At 38.5% G+C, this 17,294-nt stretch overlaps 1 protein-coding gene across 1 annotated transcript in view; it reads left to right on the forward strand.

Annotated features, from left to right (window-relative positions):
• myo3b (myosin IIIB) overlaps window positions 1-17,294 on the forward strand; it is a 106,081-nt gene that overhangs the window by 49,453 nt on the left and 39,334 nt on the right. The window contains 3 exon segments of the mRNA XM_007889967.2: window positions 3,330-3,418; window positions 3,573-3,702; window positions 15,678-15,757. Coding sequence (XP_007888158.2) covers window positions 3,330-3,418; window positions 3,573-3,702; window positions 15,678-15,757 — 299 coding nt within the window.

Here is a 17,294-nt window from a genome sequence, read left to right on the forward strand (position 1 = left end):
TTTTAATTCCATGATTCACAATGTGTTTCCCTTTCTTTGAGATCGTGTTTCTGAATTCATCTATTCTTTAATTTTCTTTTACTTCCTGTTTTAATATTTTTTAAAAAAGCTGTCTTGCAGCAAATCAAGCATCTTGAGTTAATGTGCCTAATTTATGCCTCTATCAATCAGTATGAAAAGAGCATTAACATGGTCACTAGTCACCTATTCTCTTACTAAAATCATTAAAGCAAACTGTTTTTGGTAAGTTTAGTCATCCAACTCAATAGAATAACTCAGATCAGAATGTATTAAGTGATTTCCATTTTTATCGTGGTCAGCCGGGCATCTGACACATGCGGAAATCCATCACCGTGCTTGAGTTTCCAAAACCATGTTAAGAATTCCATGCATCCCACCTACACATGGGAATTCCAGAGATAGATTGTCATTTCCACATGATATCATTGGCAAAAATAACGCATGGATCTCCCTCTCTTCTAACCATCCAAATAAAAGAATTTAAATAGTTTTTAATTAAGAAACCTTTAAATAATCTCTCAATGTAAGATCCCCCATGCTGTATTTTCTGTTCACTTCCACATGGTTTATTGAAGAGCAAAATAACAAGTCGAGGAACTCAGGAAGCAGAAAATTGTCTCTCTGTATGATGCCTTAATCGGTGCTAACAGCTAAATATTGAAGTAATGTGTATTAAATTAAAATTGTTTGGATGTTGATTTTGTTTTCTTTTAAAGCAGTAAAAACCACGTCTTCATTGGCAACGATTCTATTGTTTTGAATTCTCGTGGTTCAGTTTCAAGGAAGTTGTTTTTGACTTTCCTGACAAAATAAGAATAATAATCCTTACATTTGATTTTGCGCCTTATCACGTCATCAAAACGTCTCAAAGCGCTTCACAGAATATACTATAAAGTTAATTGACTGTATATTTAGTGGGCGAAACGAAGTAGCCAATTGCGCACAGCAGTGGATTGAAGTGACTTATTTATTAAAAGCAACATCTTCACAACCAATCGTAATAATAACCCAATTTCGTGACGGAGTCTGTGTCAGGTCAGTCTAGATAGCATTAAAGATGGTGTTAGTGAAAGGAGAGAGAAAAATAATTCACCCTGGATTCCCACTCTTGATTACTGAACAGTGATGCTTGATGGAAGTGGTTGATGCATGGACTGGATGAGGACATGTGTGAGTGAAGGCAGGATCAGCCATTGCTGTGATTCACTCAACTATTGAACCGATTAACTGTCTAATCTATGTTCATACACGAAGAATAATGGCCACGTGGGCTGAGTAGCGGAGGATCTCCTGGAGCTGTGATGCGGTGTGAGTCAGCCACTTCAGGAAAGGAAAGGGGATTTTTTATTAAAATTAATAACCTGGAATTTTCCAGGAATGTTTGGAATGAAACGTAAACCAAAGTGATTTGTTTCCTCGAGAACGTAGCCAGTATAAATCAGCTACAAAACCTGCTGAAGTGAGTGATTGACTGACACTTTGTCACCGTGTCTTGTGAAGGTATTCTTAATTGGTTCCGAACTGCCTTCAATCAAATTTAAACACACTAAGCTAACCAAGGGAATGATTTATATTCATGCACAGAAATGTATAATTTCACCTGGACTCCCTCCCCCACCTCCAGACACACACACACTCACACACTCACTCATTGCATTCAACACTCACCTTGTCTAGTGCATATCTTTAGAACAAAATATTGTTAATATTGGCAGTTGTATGCTCTCTCTTCAATCATAGCCAATCATTGGTGATATTTATTGTCACACTCAGTACTATTATTACTCAGTCTTACTCCCTCAGGTAATGCATTTGGCCTATTATATATTTTTTTAAAAACTGATACTGATTAAGGTAATTTGAACGGACATTTTAATCTGTTCCAAAACTATACATTTGATGGTATTTAGCTTTCCTAGTGCTGGCTGATTTGGAGAGGGAGATTGATGCTTTACGTTCGGTCTTTGGAATAAGGCTAGTCGTTTACTTCACAGATTTACAGCTGTCACTCTGACCTGAATCACGTCCCTGAATTGGGTTTCAATCTGAGAAACATTTTGAATAGCGAGTGATCTTGATTTATGATTTTTCTCTACCTCCTGTTCAATCGGTAACTTAGCTTTTGACTCTCTTTTTCTGCAGGATATAAATGATTACAGTTGTGAAAACATATTTTTACTAGGATTTTGAGACATCCAATGCAGTGTCTATATGGAATGTATGGGGTGGGGGTCGGGGGGTGATAACAGGACATTGTGGACACCTTGTACTTTAAGCTAGGTGTACGAAAGAGCATTAGGTTTAATATTTTCAATACAGGAGTGACATCAAAGAGTTTGGTAAGAAATGTAGTCTGGCTTGTACAGAATTCCAATACCACTGCAATTAATTTTATAACCAGAATCTGCTTGAAGGCAGCAAATGGAGTCTTGTAGCTCAGTGGTTAGAGCACTCGCCTCGCAAGCGAGAGACCTGGGTTTCATTCCCGGAAGGGCGAAACCTTGGGCATAATTTCCTACTCCACACGCCTGAAATAATCCCTCAATTAAAAAAAACAATAATAAATTGGTCATTTCAATCCATGATTGTGGGACACTGCTGCGGGCAATTGGCTGCCTGCATTTTGCCCACAAATATACAGTCAATTCACTTTATAGTATATTCTGTGAAGAGCTTTGAGACATCTAGAAGACGTGATAAGGCGCTATATCAAATGCAAGGATCATTATTATTATAAATCTGTTTTTCCCTTTTTGGTTAAACTCATTAAAGACTGGAATTACTTGCTTAATGTGGAGTGTAACATTCTCGGGAAATTTAACTAAAATCAGTTTTTATACCTGATTGGGTTAATTAAGCCACAGTTCTCGTGAGCATTTTCATGTTTTTTTTGATCTGCACCCTCTTCACACCACTGAGTTTTGGCACCAGCAGGTATGTTAAATGGGGAAAAATCGCCTTCTAAGGATTTACTTTCAAAGCTGTAAGATGTAAGACTTCATAGTTCCGGAACCATCGATCGGATAATTCCTTCCATATGAATGAGTTTGTGTCATCTGAATTCCTTCAAAGAATGTCCCTATTTTATTACTTTCCACAGAATATGAGTAGGTTTACAGAACCAAAATAAATTGCCAGTGTTGAACTAATTGGGTAATGTAGAGAAAGCAGAGATCTGAATGTAAATGAGTGTTTTAAGTTTTTGTTTATTTTACCTGAAGACTTCTACTTAATTGTAATGTGAGAGTTTGGGACAGTGTATTGTATGAGCATGATATTAAGAAAAATTAGTAATTTTATCTTCACAGATAAAGTTGAAGACAATTTACGATCAAAGTACTTTTGGAGACCGAAAGGCATAGAACTGTGCTTTGGCATCCAACACTATGCTGGAAAGGTATTGATTTTAACAGATAGATATTTAGATATTCATTTTAAATGCTGAAAAATATTACCATTTAACAATTGTTGAAAAATGGTTTTGACTCAATTGATGTAGGGTTAAAATCCGATGAAATCCGAGAAAATTGAATGGTTTTATTTTCAAACAGGTTCTTTATGATGCCTACGGTTTTCTTGAAAAAAACAGAGACACACTTCCTGCAGACGTTGTGGTAGTACTTCGCACATCTGAAAATGTATTGCTCCAGCAGCTGTTTTGTAGTCCACTCACTAAAACAGGTATGTCTGGCCTTCAATCTCCTTTGTCTGCACAGAATATAAATATCCAATGTTCAAATGAAAATCGTTTCCAACTCTTGTGGCGATGGGTGAAAATGTTTTGAATCGCGAGAAACGTAGTCTTGAACTGTCACCGAATGCACATTTACCAGCTGCATTGAATTATACACGTGAGCAGTGTAGATTATTGATTAAATCGGATTTCATACGACTTATACAAGTTTGCCTGCAACTCGGACTTCAAGTATGTGATATTAAATGTTAAGGTCCCGACTGAAACAACTTATGTGAGTTTTACTGCAGATGAAGACGTACTTCATAATTGCTTCTTGAGTAAATGGACGGCACTGTGGATTGGGAAGATTGACCATTTGTGGCATTACACAGTTAATGCACTGTGCAAAACTGTACCCAAGAAAGTCAATATCAGTGAGCGTCAATCATCAGTTGAAATAGTTTGCTCTGAAGTGCAGGTCGACATGTAGTCATCCAAAGATGACGTATTGTAAGCATTCTATTTAATTGTGAAGTACATAATTATCCCAAAACACCCTGAGAGCTTTGAAATACGTACACTGAAATATGTTCCATTTGTAGTTCTGAAATGATAGCTATTATCAAAATTGTTAACCAACAATAGAAACACTGCAATATTATTCCCTATTGGTTATTTGTACCTGGTTCAAAAAGCTTGTTCTTTATTCTTGTGATTACAGTCACAAGGTTCTAACGGGTAAAAATATCTTAAATATTTACTTTAATTCACTTTCATTTTAAACCAGCCGCCAAGTCTGTGACAATAATATAATAATAATAATAATTCCGTGCATTTCATACAGTGCCTTATCCTACTACTTGTTATGCAACCTCCGACCAGTATTATGACACTCTCTGTGGTTTCAGCATCGTGTGAAATCCTGGTTGAAATACAGTATGCCAAGAGGGAATAAAGAATCGTATTACACACAAAAGTAAGGAGTGAGAGAATAAGACAATTCACTCACAGAATCGGTGCTGTGAATTCCTGAAGGAATAGCTCTTTCTAAAAGAAGCTCTTGTTTCTGGATCCTTCATTGGATCTCACTTGGAGGTACCCCAAATAGTAAGAAGCATCAAGTATTAGACGCTACACCAGTTATGGTCAGGCTGTCATCACCAACATCTCTGAGGCTTGCGGGAGAGTTTGTTTCCATGCTGAAGCAGGCAGTGAGTGGACAGTGCCCTTGCCAGTACAGTACATGATCTGGGAACACCCAGCGTGCAAACACTGACGTAGTTTTCCAGCATTGGATTGTGCAGTTGGTTGAACACAGCTGGGTGAGCAGATGGGCGCTCCAGTAAACTGCTCGCCAGACTGATGCAAAATCTGCCTCCAGACCTCAATACTCCATAAAGTGGTTACTCATCCTTCCTTAGAGGCATTGAAGGGTTTTGCGATGGGAGTGATGTGGCAGCACCTGGTTCACCTGTGGCTCAAGTGGAGCATCCTTAAACAAGTAGTTTTCATTCGTCTAAATAGGAAAGGTTTCTTCAGACGTGGGTATCCTTGACCATGATACGAAGTTAGAATTGTCTCCGCTGCAGTATGAGAATCCAAGTGTTCCAAGTGTTAGAGATTACGATTTAACATTTTCTTATTTACTTTCCAAATAAATGTTTTATTTGGGTTTGAATACTTCTCGAATTTCAGCAAAAAGATTTGTTCTTTTAGGTTTGTTTTCAGCATCGTCCATTCCACTTCCAACATGGTCTTTTAAACTCAGTTTATAGGTGGATTGGACCTGTCCGGAGATTGCCTTTTTTTCTCGCCCCTTCCCTTACCTCCTTCAAGGCCTTTCTCAAGACCCTCCTCTTCGACCGTGCTTTCGATCACCCTCCTCCCTCCATCCCTCCTGCTCCCAACCCCCAGCTCAGATGCACACGCTTGACTGTCCAGCGCCTTGGGACATCCTCCCGACATGGAGGGCGCTGTACAAATGTAATTTATTGTTATTGTCTGTCGCTTACCCTCCTAGTTTGGGATTACTGTCAGTTTGATTTGACCCTCTTCTTCCTTAGGATCTTAGTCTACTATTGCCTTATTGATGTGGAAGAATGTCTGGTGCAAGGTTCTAAAGTACGCACATATCCTCTGTATCAATGTGTGCACACAATTCAGCAAATGAGCATTCAAAACCCCAGTGATTTCAGTATCAGTGGGACCAAACTTATTCGTGACTTATGTGCATCCACTCTGAGGATCAATAATATAGTAAGCAACACTCATTGAAAGTTGATTCTTTTGAGAATTACCATTGTAAGCGTCATTTGCACAAGGCAGCGAAATGAAGGCCACGTGAAAGCCAGATTTCTGTTGTGAACGTCCAGTGGAGGTGACTGCTTCTCGTGCTAAACAGCGGTCAACCTCCAGCTCAGCGAGTGGCTGTAGATTTATCTTCTTGCAAGCTCTGCCATGGTTTGATGACCCACACGTAGGACACTTTTTAGTGGAGAGTTGGCCACGGGTGCTCGGGCCCAACCCATGGTATAACAGGGCTCCACAACAACAACAACTTACATTTATATAACACCCCTCACACAGGGTAGAGTCCCAGAGTGCTTACATTGTACTGTTTATCATAGGAGAGGTGCCATGGCATTTAGAACATTTATTATTCACATTCCAGCGCCTCTGGCATTTGAGCTCCTATTTTGAGGGTTAAAATGGGTTGCTACAGATTTATAGCAGTTTTCACAGTTGCCGATTCTCTGATGAATGAGGTCAGTTTAAATAGGACAGTTTACACACCGCGTTGGCTTTCCAGAGAATGTTCGTGCCGAGAACAGACTTGCAGTATTTATATGAAAAAAAACCGTAAGGCAAAATCAATGAATAAAAATAATAACAATCCTTGGATTTGATAATAGCACCTTTACCTTAGGAGGAGGTTCTCATAGAGCCTCACAGGATTTACTGTACAGTGTAGTGACTGTGTGTTTGCAGGTGAACACAGCAGATAATTTGTGCACAGCAATGTTCCACAGAGTCATATCTTTGCATCACCAATGCAAAGACTCCCAATTTTGAGCATTGTCTACATCCAGTTAACTTTAAAGACACATGGCAAAGAACTTATAAGATACAAGGGCCTTGCAGAGGGCAGAGAGTAGACGTTTGTGCTTTAAAAATGTGGTGGAAAACATCTGGAGAAATGCCTACGTCCAATATTGTTACAGCTATCAGATTAATTTGTTCTTGCCACAGTATGTAGGACAACTGCTCCTCTTGGCTGTGTACATTAACAAACTCTGTAATTAGTTCCCTTGATGCAGCCTTTGGGTTGCATAATGATTTTGCATAATGGGCCTCATTAAAACAAATATGCATGATGTAAATGATATAGAAAGAGACATTGTGTGGGAACTGGATTGACATTTTACACAGTATCTTTGCTCAAAATGCTGATAGTAATAGCAAGCGGGAAGGTGGGGATGGGGTGGTTGGGGGGGTTTGTTGAGGGGAGGCAAAGCAGTTAGTCAGCTATGACTTTTTTAACTCAAGATTGAATAATTAAAAGTTTACAGCAGTATTTATAGAGTTCAAGTGAATATGATACGATATTGTGGAGGTGCTATCAAATCAAATGGAAGAAACTAAGTATAGTGTATAATATACAGAACATAGGAGCAGGGGTAGGCCATTCAGTCCCTGGAGCCTGTTCCCCCATTCTATTAGATCACAGCTGATCTGTACCTCAACTCCAATTACTCATGCATATATGTAGCTATTTGTTATGCAATTAACATTGGCAAATTTGGCAAAGGATTTGCTTCTTAGAATATTTTCGTGGTGTCTCTTTTAGTCTGGCTCTTGTGCAGCTAACCTCTGAGACTTGAGGAAGAAATCTCACTCGATTGCGATCTTCCAAATGTTTGAAAGGAGCGAGATAAGAGAAATATTGATTTATCACAGAAAAATTGCAAAATTTTCAAACACAAATGCATTCGAAATCCAATTTCAGGTAAGCCAGCGACTTCAAATGGAATACTCTATGTACGTTTCTTCATGAAATAGGACCACTTTTTAATCACGACGCCAATTTTTCCTGACTTGATCCCCGTGAGCTTCACAGTGCCACAATCTGCTAAAAAAAAAAGTTTGAATGAGCATCTGATTCTGAAGCGAATTGAATCAAAAGTGAACTAATTCATATCTATTTATGCTATCCACAGTTTTCACAGCACTGATCAATTTGAACTTGAGACACAATTCCACCATCTAAGCGAAGATAGTGACAGGTGCTATGACTGATAAATGCCATAAGCTCGACTGCTGGCAAATCAAATTCAGAGTTGCATTTCTGAATAACAGAGATCAAAATGTAAGACATCTGACACTGTTCATCCCTGAAAAATAATGGAGGGTTTCATACGAGGAATCTTTCTGGTGATCTTATGACTCTTAATTTAAAGATATGTACATTTTTAAAAAAAAATAAGTGTCAAGTGTTGTGCTATAATTGTATAAGTTAATTACAATACTTGTCCCACTCCTGAAGAAGAGCTTGATTATCTTCCTCTTATCTTGCTGTTTCACTGCTGCCAGTCTTGTGTGCTGATCAGAAGAGATCAGTTGAAGGCAGCGGACTTGTACGTACAAATAGCCTCCCTCTGTAAACGTTTCTACGATTGTTTGACTCTTCTGACTTTCTTTCAACTGATCCATCCAAAAATGTGATTTAAATCAAATATCTATAACAGTAAAATGTGAATCATCTATTCAGTGCGCTCAAGAGAATGTCACTATATATGAATACAGTTATAATATAATGGCCTTGGGAGAATGTGTTAAAATATCAATGCTATTAACAGCTGAACATATTATTGTACTGTTAATATTACTACTGTTATTCTTCCAGTGGTAATTGCCAGCTGTTAGTACTGGTACAGTCCTTCTCCCAGTCCTGTGGGTCAGTTACATTGCTAAATGCAGTCAATTTAACCTTCTGTAAATCTGTTCAATGATAACAACAACAAGATTGCAATAACAGCAGTTTTATATTTAAAGATGTATTTATTTATTGAAATGTAACTTCTTTCTTTACACTAACGTTTGCATCCAACATTAATCTAGTCCAGATTCATCCCCGAAGTAAGAACATTTCATTCTAATCCACCTGTGCACAAATGCTGCGTTCAGCCCACAATTCGAAGCTTCTTTTTATACCTGGGGAATTTCCTTCAGCGTGAATTGCAAATATGGCTACGATAAATCTACAGCCCCTTGAAGCTCAGCAACACAGTGTAGTACTGCAGTGTGTCTCATTTCTTCTCAGCTGTTCTCTACCTTCATGTAAGCAACAAAGACTAACACCATGAAATGGGGTGTTTGGAGCAGGTCGACATCAGTAATTTGAATGCCTTTTGAAAGCAGCAGGAGTCCTCTTCTCCAATGTCATGTGCAAATGACATTTGCAGCAAGCACAGTGCATAAACCAGGCTCATGCAAAATTACCTTTTTTTTGTGTCTTTTCCTCCTGTATGGGATACAGCAGCTGGAAATGAAGTGAGTCTTCTTCTAACTTGATATTCTGCATCGGCCCTCTGTTTTTTTCTCTACCCCCACTGCACCGAGTCCTCCATTTGTGCATGTCTAAGTCTTCCAGAGTATTTTTTTAAAAAAAAAGAAATTAACAGTAAATCTGTTTCAGAAGAAGAGAAAAAGGATCGTTAAAAAGAGAGGTCTGTTGCTGTTGACTTCCACAAGCTGAAGTTTCTGAGTTTATTGTCTTGCTTTCTGTATCATAAGCAATACTCCTGAGACGTACAGTACTTGCAAGGCTTGATTTCCTTTCCATTCTACCAATTAATTCTTAAACCAGGCAAGGGATTCGCACACACAAATTTGTGTCTGCGTTTTACCTGACCTTACAGCTGCTAAGGGACAACTTGTAGAGGACTTCTAAGGACTGTAGTAGCATGAACAGCATAACAGTAGTCAATGAATAGAATCGATACCTGTCGTCAATGCTATAAGGAAAAAAATCCTCCAGTAATTTGTATTTCTGACAAGATTGCTCGAAGCAGCTCAAACCATCCAATTTAGCTGCACCATCTGAAACAGAAAGATGGCTTCGCACCTTTCAGTTAGTTGTAAGAGGTTTGCAAACACTGTAAATTGAAGAACCTTTATCTGAGCCAGTGTCCTCAGGCCAGTTGCTCAACTCGACTCTTGTTTTTATAGTGAACGTTGAGGACATGCCAACCAATTCCCCACAATTTGAAGTAAGAATCAATAGCAATAAAATGCATCTGTCCGTCTTTATCAGTAGAATGGACATGACATCTGGCCTGGTTTACTTGCCTTTAATTAAGGATGGAGTGAAGCATCCAGATACTTGTAGCTGCCAAACAATGATAGAGCAGCAAACAACTCATTCACCTTTAAGTATTTCATACACCAGATTGTTCAGTCACACTCCCTGTTCTCCCCACCCTTCCTGATCCCAACCCCCAGCTCGGGTGCACATCTTTGACAGTCCAGTGCTTCAGGAAGTTCTCCCGACACGAGAGGCGCTCTACACAAGTGATTTGCTGTTGCTGTTTAAAAGTCAAATTGGATGTTTTACTTTTTAAAATAGTAGAATTCTGAGTTTCGGAAGCGAGGGCGAACATGCCCACCTGGGGCAGAAACAGAAATCGAAAGGTTTGCGAAGCAGGCTGGTAGTGATTTGGAAAGAGTAATAAAAAAACTAATAAGTTAACCAATACATACGTAGATACCACAATGTGTTGTGCATTTGAAGAGGTAGAACCGTGAACATATTGGCCACAGCTTTATGTACAGATATCTCTAACGCAGATAGGTGTTGCCGCTGAAATATCAGTGAGCTAATATCATCGGGAATCTCTTGCTTGCGAACATCAAAGACGCCAGCAGATGTAAGACGTAATGTTTTGGGAGATTTTGAAAAGAGCAGTTCTGATAGGAACTCTTTGATGTGAAAGGTAGCCCTTTTAAGCTCCGTCGTCTTGGTTCTTCCATAAGATTGTATTGGACATTTATTTCTGCAATGTCTCTTATGATCTCAGTCCTCTCATGCTCTTATACGAAGCGTGAAATTTGAATGTGAAATTTGCTTGTAACTCGAACAAACTGGTGGTAATCTGAGGCTGCAAAGCCGATATATTTACTGGGTTCGGGAGTGATTAACACTTTGGAAGTTTGCCCACAAAATACCTACAGTTACAACACTTTACATTATATCCTGTTGAAGCGCTTTGAGATGTCTCAGCGACATAATACATATATCAGATGCCAGGATTATTTAATATTTTTACTGGTAATTAATATTCCCTTTAATAAAATGATTTTTACATTTAGTCTCATAAAAGCTACCTCAAATCTTATTTTAGATCAGTTAAAGATTTCAGAAGGTATGCATCCCATGTTACCATGTATGTTACCTTACATAGTTACTGTAGATTTATACACTACTGAACAAGAACTTAATAATAATAACAATTGCATTTGATATAGTGTCTTGGATGTACTCCATCCTTCAATGTACTCCATCAACCTGATCACAGCATCAACTATACCTCCCTCTGCCCTCTTTCCTCCCACTTGTTCCCTTCCCTTCATTCTAGTTCACTCTTTTCTATTTCCACCTCTCTCTCTCTCTCTCTCTCTCTCCCCCTCAGCATCCTTCCATTCTCTCTCTCGTTTTGCATTAGAATTATTTGCCTTACATGCCGTTTTGAAATGCCCGATAAAGTTGAATTTTCTATGTCTAGACCGCGTGAATTATTTCACAGGACAGATGTGGGCAAAATGTCGGAAATTAAAATTTCTTTGTAAACTTTTTAAAAAAAAAATTCTACCCACTTGCAGCCAGTGAATTAACATGGTTCCCCCCCCCTCGAGTATTGTCCTCTGGGAGAATAACTTACCTTTTACGCGTGCGTGCGTGTGTGTGTATTTTTTTCCCATCTCATCTTTGGAATTCCACAGATTTTTTTTATTGATGCCCTTTAACTTGTGATTAACTTCATTCTGATGTGGCTGTGTGGTTTCTCTCTTTGTACTCAGGTAGAAGAATCCGTCTTCATGCATCAGCATTTCCTCTGGTCTGTGTTGCTGGTAAATCTTCAGGCTGTGCCTAGGCATCTGTCATCACTTGTATTGCGGATGCTTACCCGTTGTGTCCTTTGGGTTTGTGCCAGTGCATGCTTTCATTTGTTGCTCTGTAGCATATTCTGTGTATTGTTTTTCTGTGTCTTTGATTTTTACGTCACGGCCATTTCAGATTCCTTTGCTGCATGTTTCTCCACGTTTCTGTTTGTACCAAATCTATTGTAGTGATAAGAGCGGGTGGGGGCAGAGATCAGGAGGCAGGTGGAGAAAGACACGTTGGCTTGTCTTTCGGAAGCAATGCCTCTTGTTTTTGAGAGTTCATCGTCCACAGACCTGGACTATCAGTACTTGTGTTGTATCTATTTGTTCCTGTAGATTATATGGTCCAACCTCATTTGGAGTCTTAATGTTTGATACTCATGTCATTACGTCAATCCGCTAGTGACTGTTTATTAACCTGTGTTCCAAATCGCAGAGTTTCATTTTATCTGCAACTTCATATTTCTATCGATTATCGTTTTATTTTTCAATGCGGACATCTGGGAACAAATTGTTCCAATTGATAGCTCCAAACGAGCATGTTTGCAATGCCATTAAAGGACACTAAATTTAATTTGAAATCTAAGTCAGCATTTTAATTTGCAGTGTGTTAACAACCAAATTGGTATTAGGACTGCCGGTAAGCAGAGTGAGCGTGTGTGTGTCTGCGATCAGCTGACTTCAGCTCAGACCAGCGATTGAACCTTCCTGATGTGTTAGCCTCTACCACACTATTTGATTCATCAGTTAGCGTTTTTTTTTAGCACCAGTGTTAGAGGACAGGCCTAGAACGTGCAGGATTCAACATGTGACTCTTTTTAAGGATTGAAAGTGTGTTGTGCCATCTTTCCATCCGCACTATCTCTGTATCTGAGTTTGGAAAATGTGACGACTTCGAGGAGACCGTTCCTTACTCTTGTTTCCTTCGGTTTCTCTGGAACCATTCCTTGTACACGATGAGTCATATTTTTAGCGACTGAATAGAATTTTCACACAGACCAGATGGGCATTCTCTCTCTTAACTGTCTGTCCTCTGTGACTACAGTCTCTAAGCAGGAAAATTTGGATTTTGATCTTGTGCAGTACTAGAGTAAATGGAAGTGAAGTTGCTCTGCTTACCATATGGGTCTTCTATTGACGAGACTAATACTTGAAGGAAAAGGATAAGGTCGGGAATACTCCCTGGTAGGTCGTGCCTGTCAGAACATTTGATTTGGAATAGTTTGAGGGCTGAACTCAAGTTGCCCATCAGGTTAAAAATAATTCTATCACTGAATGCTCAACTGGGAATTAAGTGAGCATCAGGCATTACAGGATTGGCTCCCGGATTGAGCCAAAGCCCTGGTCTCCATCAGAATTAATGGAGCTGTTCCAGCAAGCAAGTGGACCACCCCTAAACCTTACATCACCAAAGCAGCTTGAAGGAGAACAGAAACCCTGGGCCTTTATGTGCCTTAAAATAAACTACAGAAACATTTTAATGTACTGTGCACTGCACTGCGAGGACGAGTATATATCTTGGCAGATGTTTCCATTTGAGATGATTCTTCCAGATGACAAGCTGCCAGTTCTACCCAGAATGTCCGTCAGTCTGGGAAGAAGATCAACCTATTAAACCAAATTTACATTTATTCATTCAAAGAACGTCCTGACCATAAAATTTATACCGTACTTTTTCATTGTGGGAATAAAGAAACAATTGTGCATTTGACTACTCCTGTCGACAATTAGATACCAAAGTACAGTGCTATCGGCAATAGAAGAGAATACAAAAATACTATCATTGAAGTGAGGGAGGCTGATTCATTCTAAGCACAAACTTGTGCGAGAAATTGGTTTACATAGGAATCAGGAAAGTTATTGCAGTTAAAGTGCAGTCCCTGTGCTATTTTAGTGACATTTACAGACAGATTTCTGCCTCATATTTATTAATATCTGTATAAGTAAAGTTTAGCTGGTTAGTTTAATTAAAGAAATACCTTTTAAAAGCGGGAAAAGTATCTATTGCGAAAAACTATGTAATTTTACTAGTTCAGCATTTTCCAATCCCATTGAGACTGTTAAGCAGAGGTACTGAAAAGCTATTTTACCTTTCATTGTACCTCGAATACCAACAAATTGTAATGTTTTATGGGGAATAAGAAACACCTGCAGAATAAACAAATTTTCTGCATTGAGACTTTAACGATGACCTTTACTTTTATATTAAAAAAAATTCCAATTGTCACGTACCTTAACTGTTTGGCTGTGAAATTTCATTTATCTAAGTGACGATATTGTTTCGAATGATTTTGTCAACCACAGAAACATTTTTTCTGCCAATTCACCCAGTCTCCTGCAGCGGTGTGTTACATTTGCTAATGTCAGAACATTTTAAGTAGCCAATTTAGATGATGATGGTATAAATGCAGCATAAATCAAAAGTACAATGAATTTTTTTTAAAAGAAACAAAACTGCTATAGATTGCAGCACTACTTATCTGGTCACTTAGTTACAGGTAATGTACCTAATGCACAAAAAGGCTGGATGCCTTCTGTATCTTGTTCTGACATTTTACCAAATAGTTTTTTTGTTTGCTGCTAACTGCAGTATTGTTACAGCTGCGCACTGTTAACTAAAACAGCGTGTAATGTAAAAGCACAGCCAGCAGATGTCCTTGAGCAGTTACAATGGAACCAGAAGCCTGTGGTGCAAATTCACTGCTTGTGTTGAGTTGCGATTCAGCTTTCATTATTAATAATAATACACTGAGAAGCGTGAAAGTCATAAGATGATTGTGTACACATCAAGTTGATTTCTAGATTATAGCCTTCGACACGACAGGTTCCAGTTTATTCAATTTGATATTTATTGCGGGAAATTGTTTTTGAGTAACTTGGTTGTGAAAGAATCGGGACAGAAGATAGTGACGGACCTGAGATCAGACCATACAGACCTCATAGGAAATCCATTCCCTCCACGGCCAAAGTCAAATTCTTGATACAACTTTGTTCTTGCTAACTGAGCAAAGTATCATGTATCATCAGCCCGTGACCCCGATTCTTTTTTATAGTTATTTTCCAGGCATGTTTTTATGGTCCAATGCATTTTAAATAGATTCCTGAAAATATCCAAACAGAAAATCTAAACTTCAGAAAGTTTCGGGCTGAACAAATGAATGGATTTTGGCTGATTGATTGATTGATTGATTGATTGAGTGCACATATTTATTAGAAATGAATACCGAAGCTGGCTTTAATTATTACATACCGCATCAATAAAGCAGTTTACCATAATTTAGTCGTCCACAGATCCCGTAGCCTTTAACACTACGGCTTAATGCATTGACTAGTACGCGTTACTTTGTAATCTTTCGAAAGCATATTAAAGTACACAACTTAGAAATATTGCAGCAACCTGTCGCTTGGTTTACAAAAGTTACATGCTTATTCTAGCCTGCTGCTAATACACTGTACATATTTAAATTGAGAATTATATCGTCATTTTGGTCCTAATAGATTCTACTGAAAGGTGTATGGCACATCTGCAGTGACCTATTGTTTATTCATGCTGTAAATCCTTTGAAATGTGTTAGAATGCTTCCCACTCATTAAAAAAAATCCTGCCACCCATGGATTAAGACTTTGATGTCACCAATCCTGCTTCAAAGGATCCTTTCAGTGCTATTAATCACAGTTTAGCCTCTGAAGATGTAGCCAGAGAAAACATTTGGACATCTTGTGCGAGAACTTTGAAATGTATTGAGTGTCTTGCGGATGCTTATTTAGTATCTCTTCCTTTCTCACTGCCTGTATAATACTTTGCTTTATCTCTTCCCAGGTAACTTAGCTCAGTCAAGAGTACGAATAACTGCAGCTTCCAGGTCACTTCCTCCACAGCTTACTCCAGGTCGTATTAAGGTTCGTACATCTTGTAACTGAATAACTTGTCATTCTAGGGGCTGGTTCTACGTACCTGCCTGCCTGGTGTCCAGCACTGTCGTTCCATTTGGTTTATAATGCTCTTTAGACCCTTTTGGGTTTATTCTATTAATTACTTACGACACCATTGTTATTCAACCACACAGTTTGCTACCTGTGATTTCTCTCAACCCAATTATATGGCAATAACAGTCCTTTACAATTAATCGAGCACCTTTCACATTGAGAGGAGGAGTCTATAAGGTCTATAAAGGGTGTGCTATAAAGTGTATTTTGCACCCGAATGCGGTAACCAGGTTACGCATAGCAATATCCCACAAGCAACCATAAGTTGAATGAGCAATTTCACCTGGTAACTTAACTATACATGAAATCATTTTGTTTACAAGGAATCAATCAAGATTAAAAAAAACATGTGAACAGACAGATTGATTATTGTGATCCTCTAAAATATAGTTTGTGCAAGCTATCGCTGAAGAAGTATCAATGGTAAATTAATTGATGTAACCTCTAATATAATAATAATAATATTAACAAGCCTTGCATTTATTTAGTGCCTTTCACATCAGGAAGGCGTCTCTTTTAAAGCGTTTCACAGAATTTACTGTAAAGTGCAGTGACTGTGTATTTTGTGGGTCAAATTATAACTGAGAATTAATGAGAATTTGTGCTTTCAATAATTAAAACTAAAGTTTAGACGCGATTATTTTAATTGCGTGTAATCGAATTCCATCTCGCATTCAGTTTCTGGATTCTTAATGTGCACCCTATGGTCTGAGTGGCAAGGTTTTAGAATATTCCTCTTACAACTGTAGCTTCAAAGAAAACAATTCAAGTCAAACCAATCAATACACACAGCCAGCACAAATTCAATATATACTTTTTACTGCACTTCTGCAGACAATGTCTAGCTCTAACTCCTTCGTCAAGCAAGAGTGTCTCGCGTGATCTTTGGAAACTGCAAAAGACTTTGGCGTCTTAACTGAATCCAGAATTACTCCTGGGTTTCCCTGGAAGAGAAGAATACAAGCTGTGAGAAATAAACACAGTCTAAATAATTACATTCACACCACCATGCGAGAGACTAAATAATGAACCTCCCCGCTGAAAGCACAAATTCTTCAGAAAGCTGATATTTACTTGCTCACGTGACTGGCTGAAATGCTTTGATGTTGTGTATGCTGATGCAGATTTTTTTTCGCAGGGACCGAAAGCTTTTGTTTAAAACGATTCACTCTGTTAACTTATCTTTTTTGAATACAAATTATAAATGTTTTCTGCAAGACCCTGGCTGTGAAGAATTAAGAAGCCGCGGTGTAGATGTGGAGCAGGGTTTAAAGCAACATGATTTAGTTCTTACGGAATAGTCATTTTTTTTCTCTGCCTCCAACTCACCTAATCTTAATGCTAACCTCGTGAGTCTTTATTTCCAGTATTTCTTCTTGAATAACAATCAATTGAGGCTTTCTATATTGTTGATTATCTTTCATTCTCTTTACTCTCTATACTCAGTCTC

Source organism: Callorhinchus milii, unplaced genomic scaffold, assembly GCF_018977255.1.
Source record: "Callorhinchus milii isolate IMCB2004 unplaced genomic scaffold, IMCB_Cmil_1.0 Scaffold6, whole genome shotgun sequence".
NCBI classification, from domain to species: Eukaryota; Metazoa; Chordata; class Chondrichthyes; order Chimaeriformes; family Callorhinchidae; genus Callorhinchus; species Callorhinchus milii.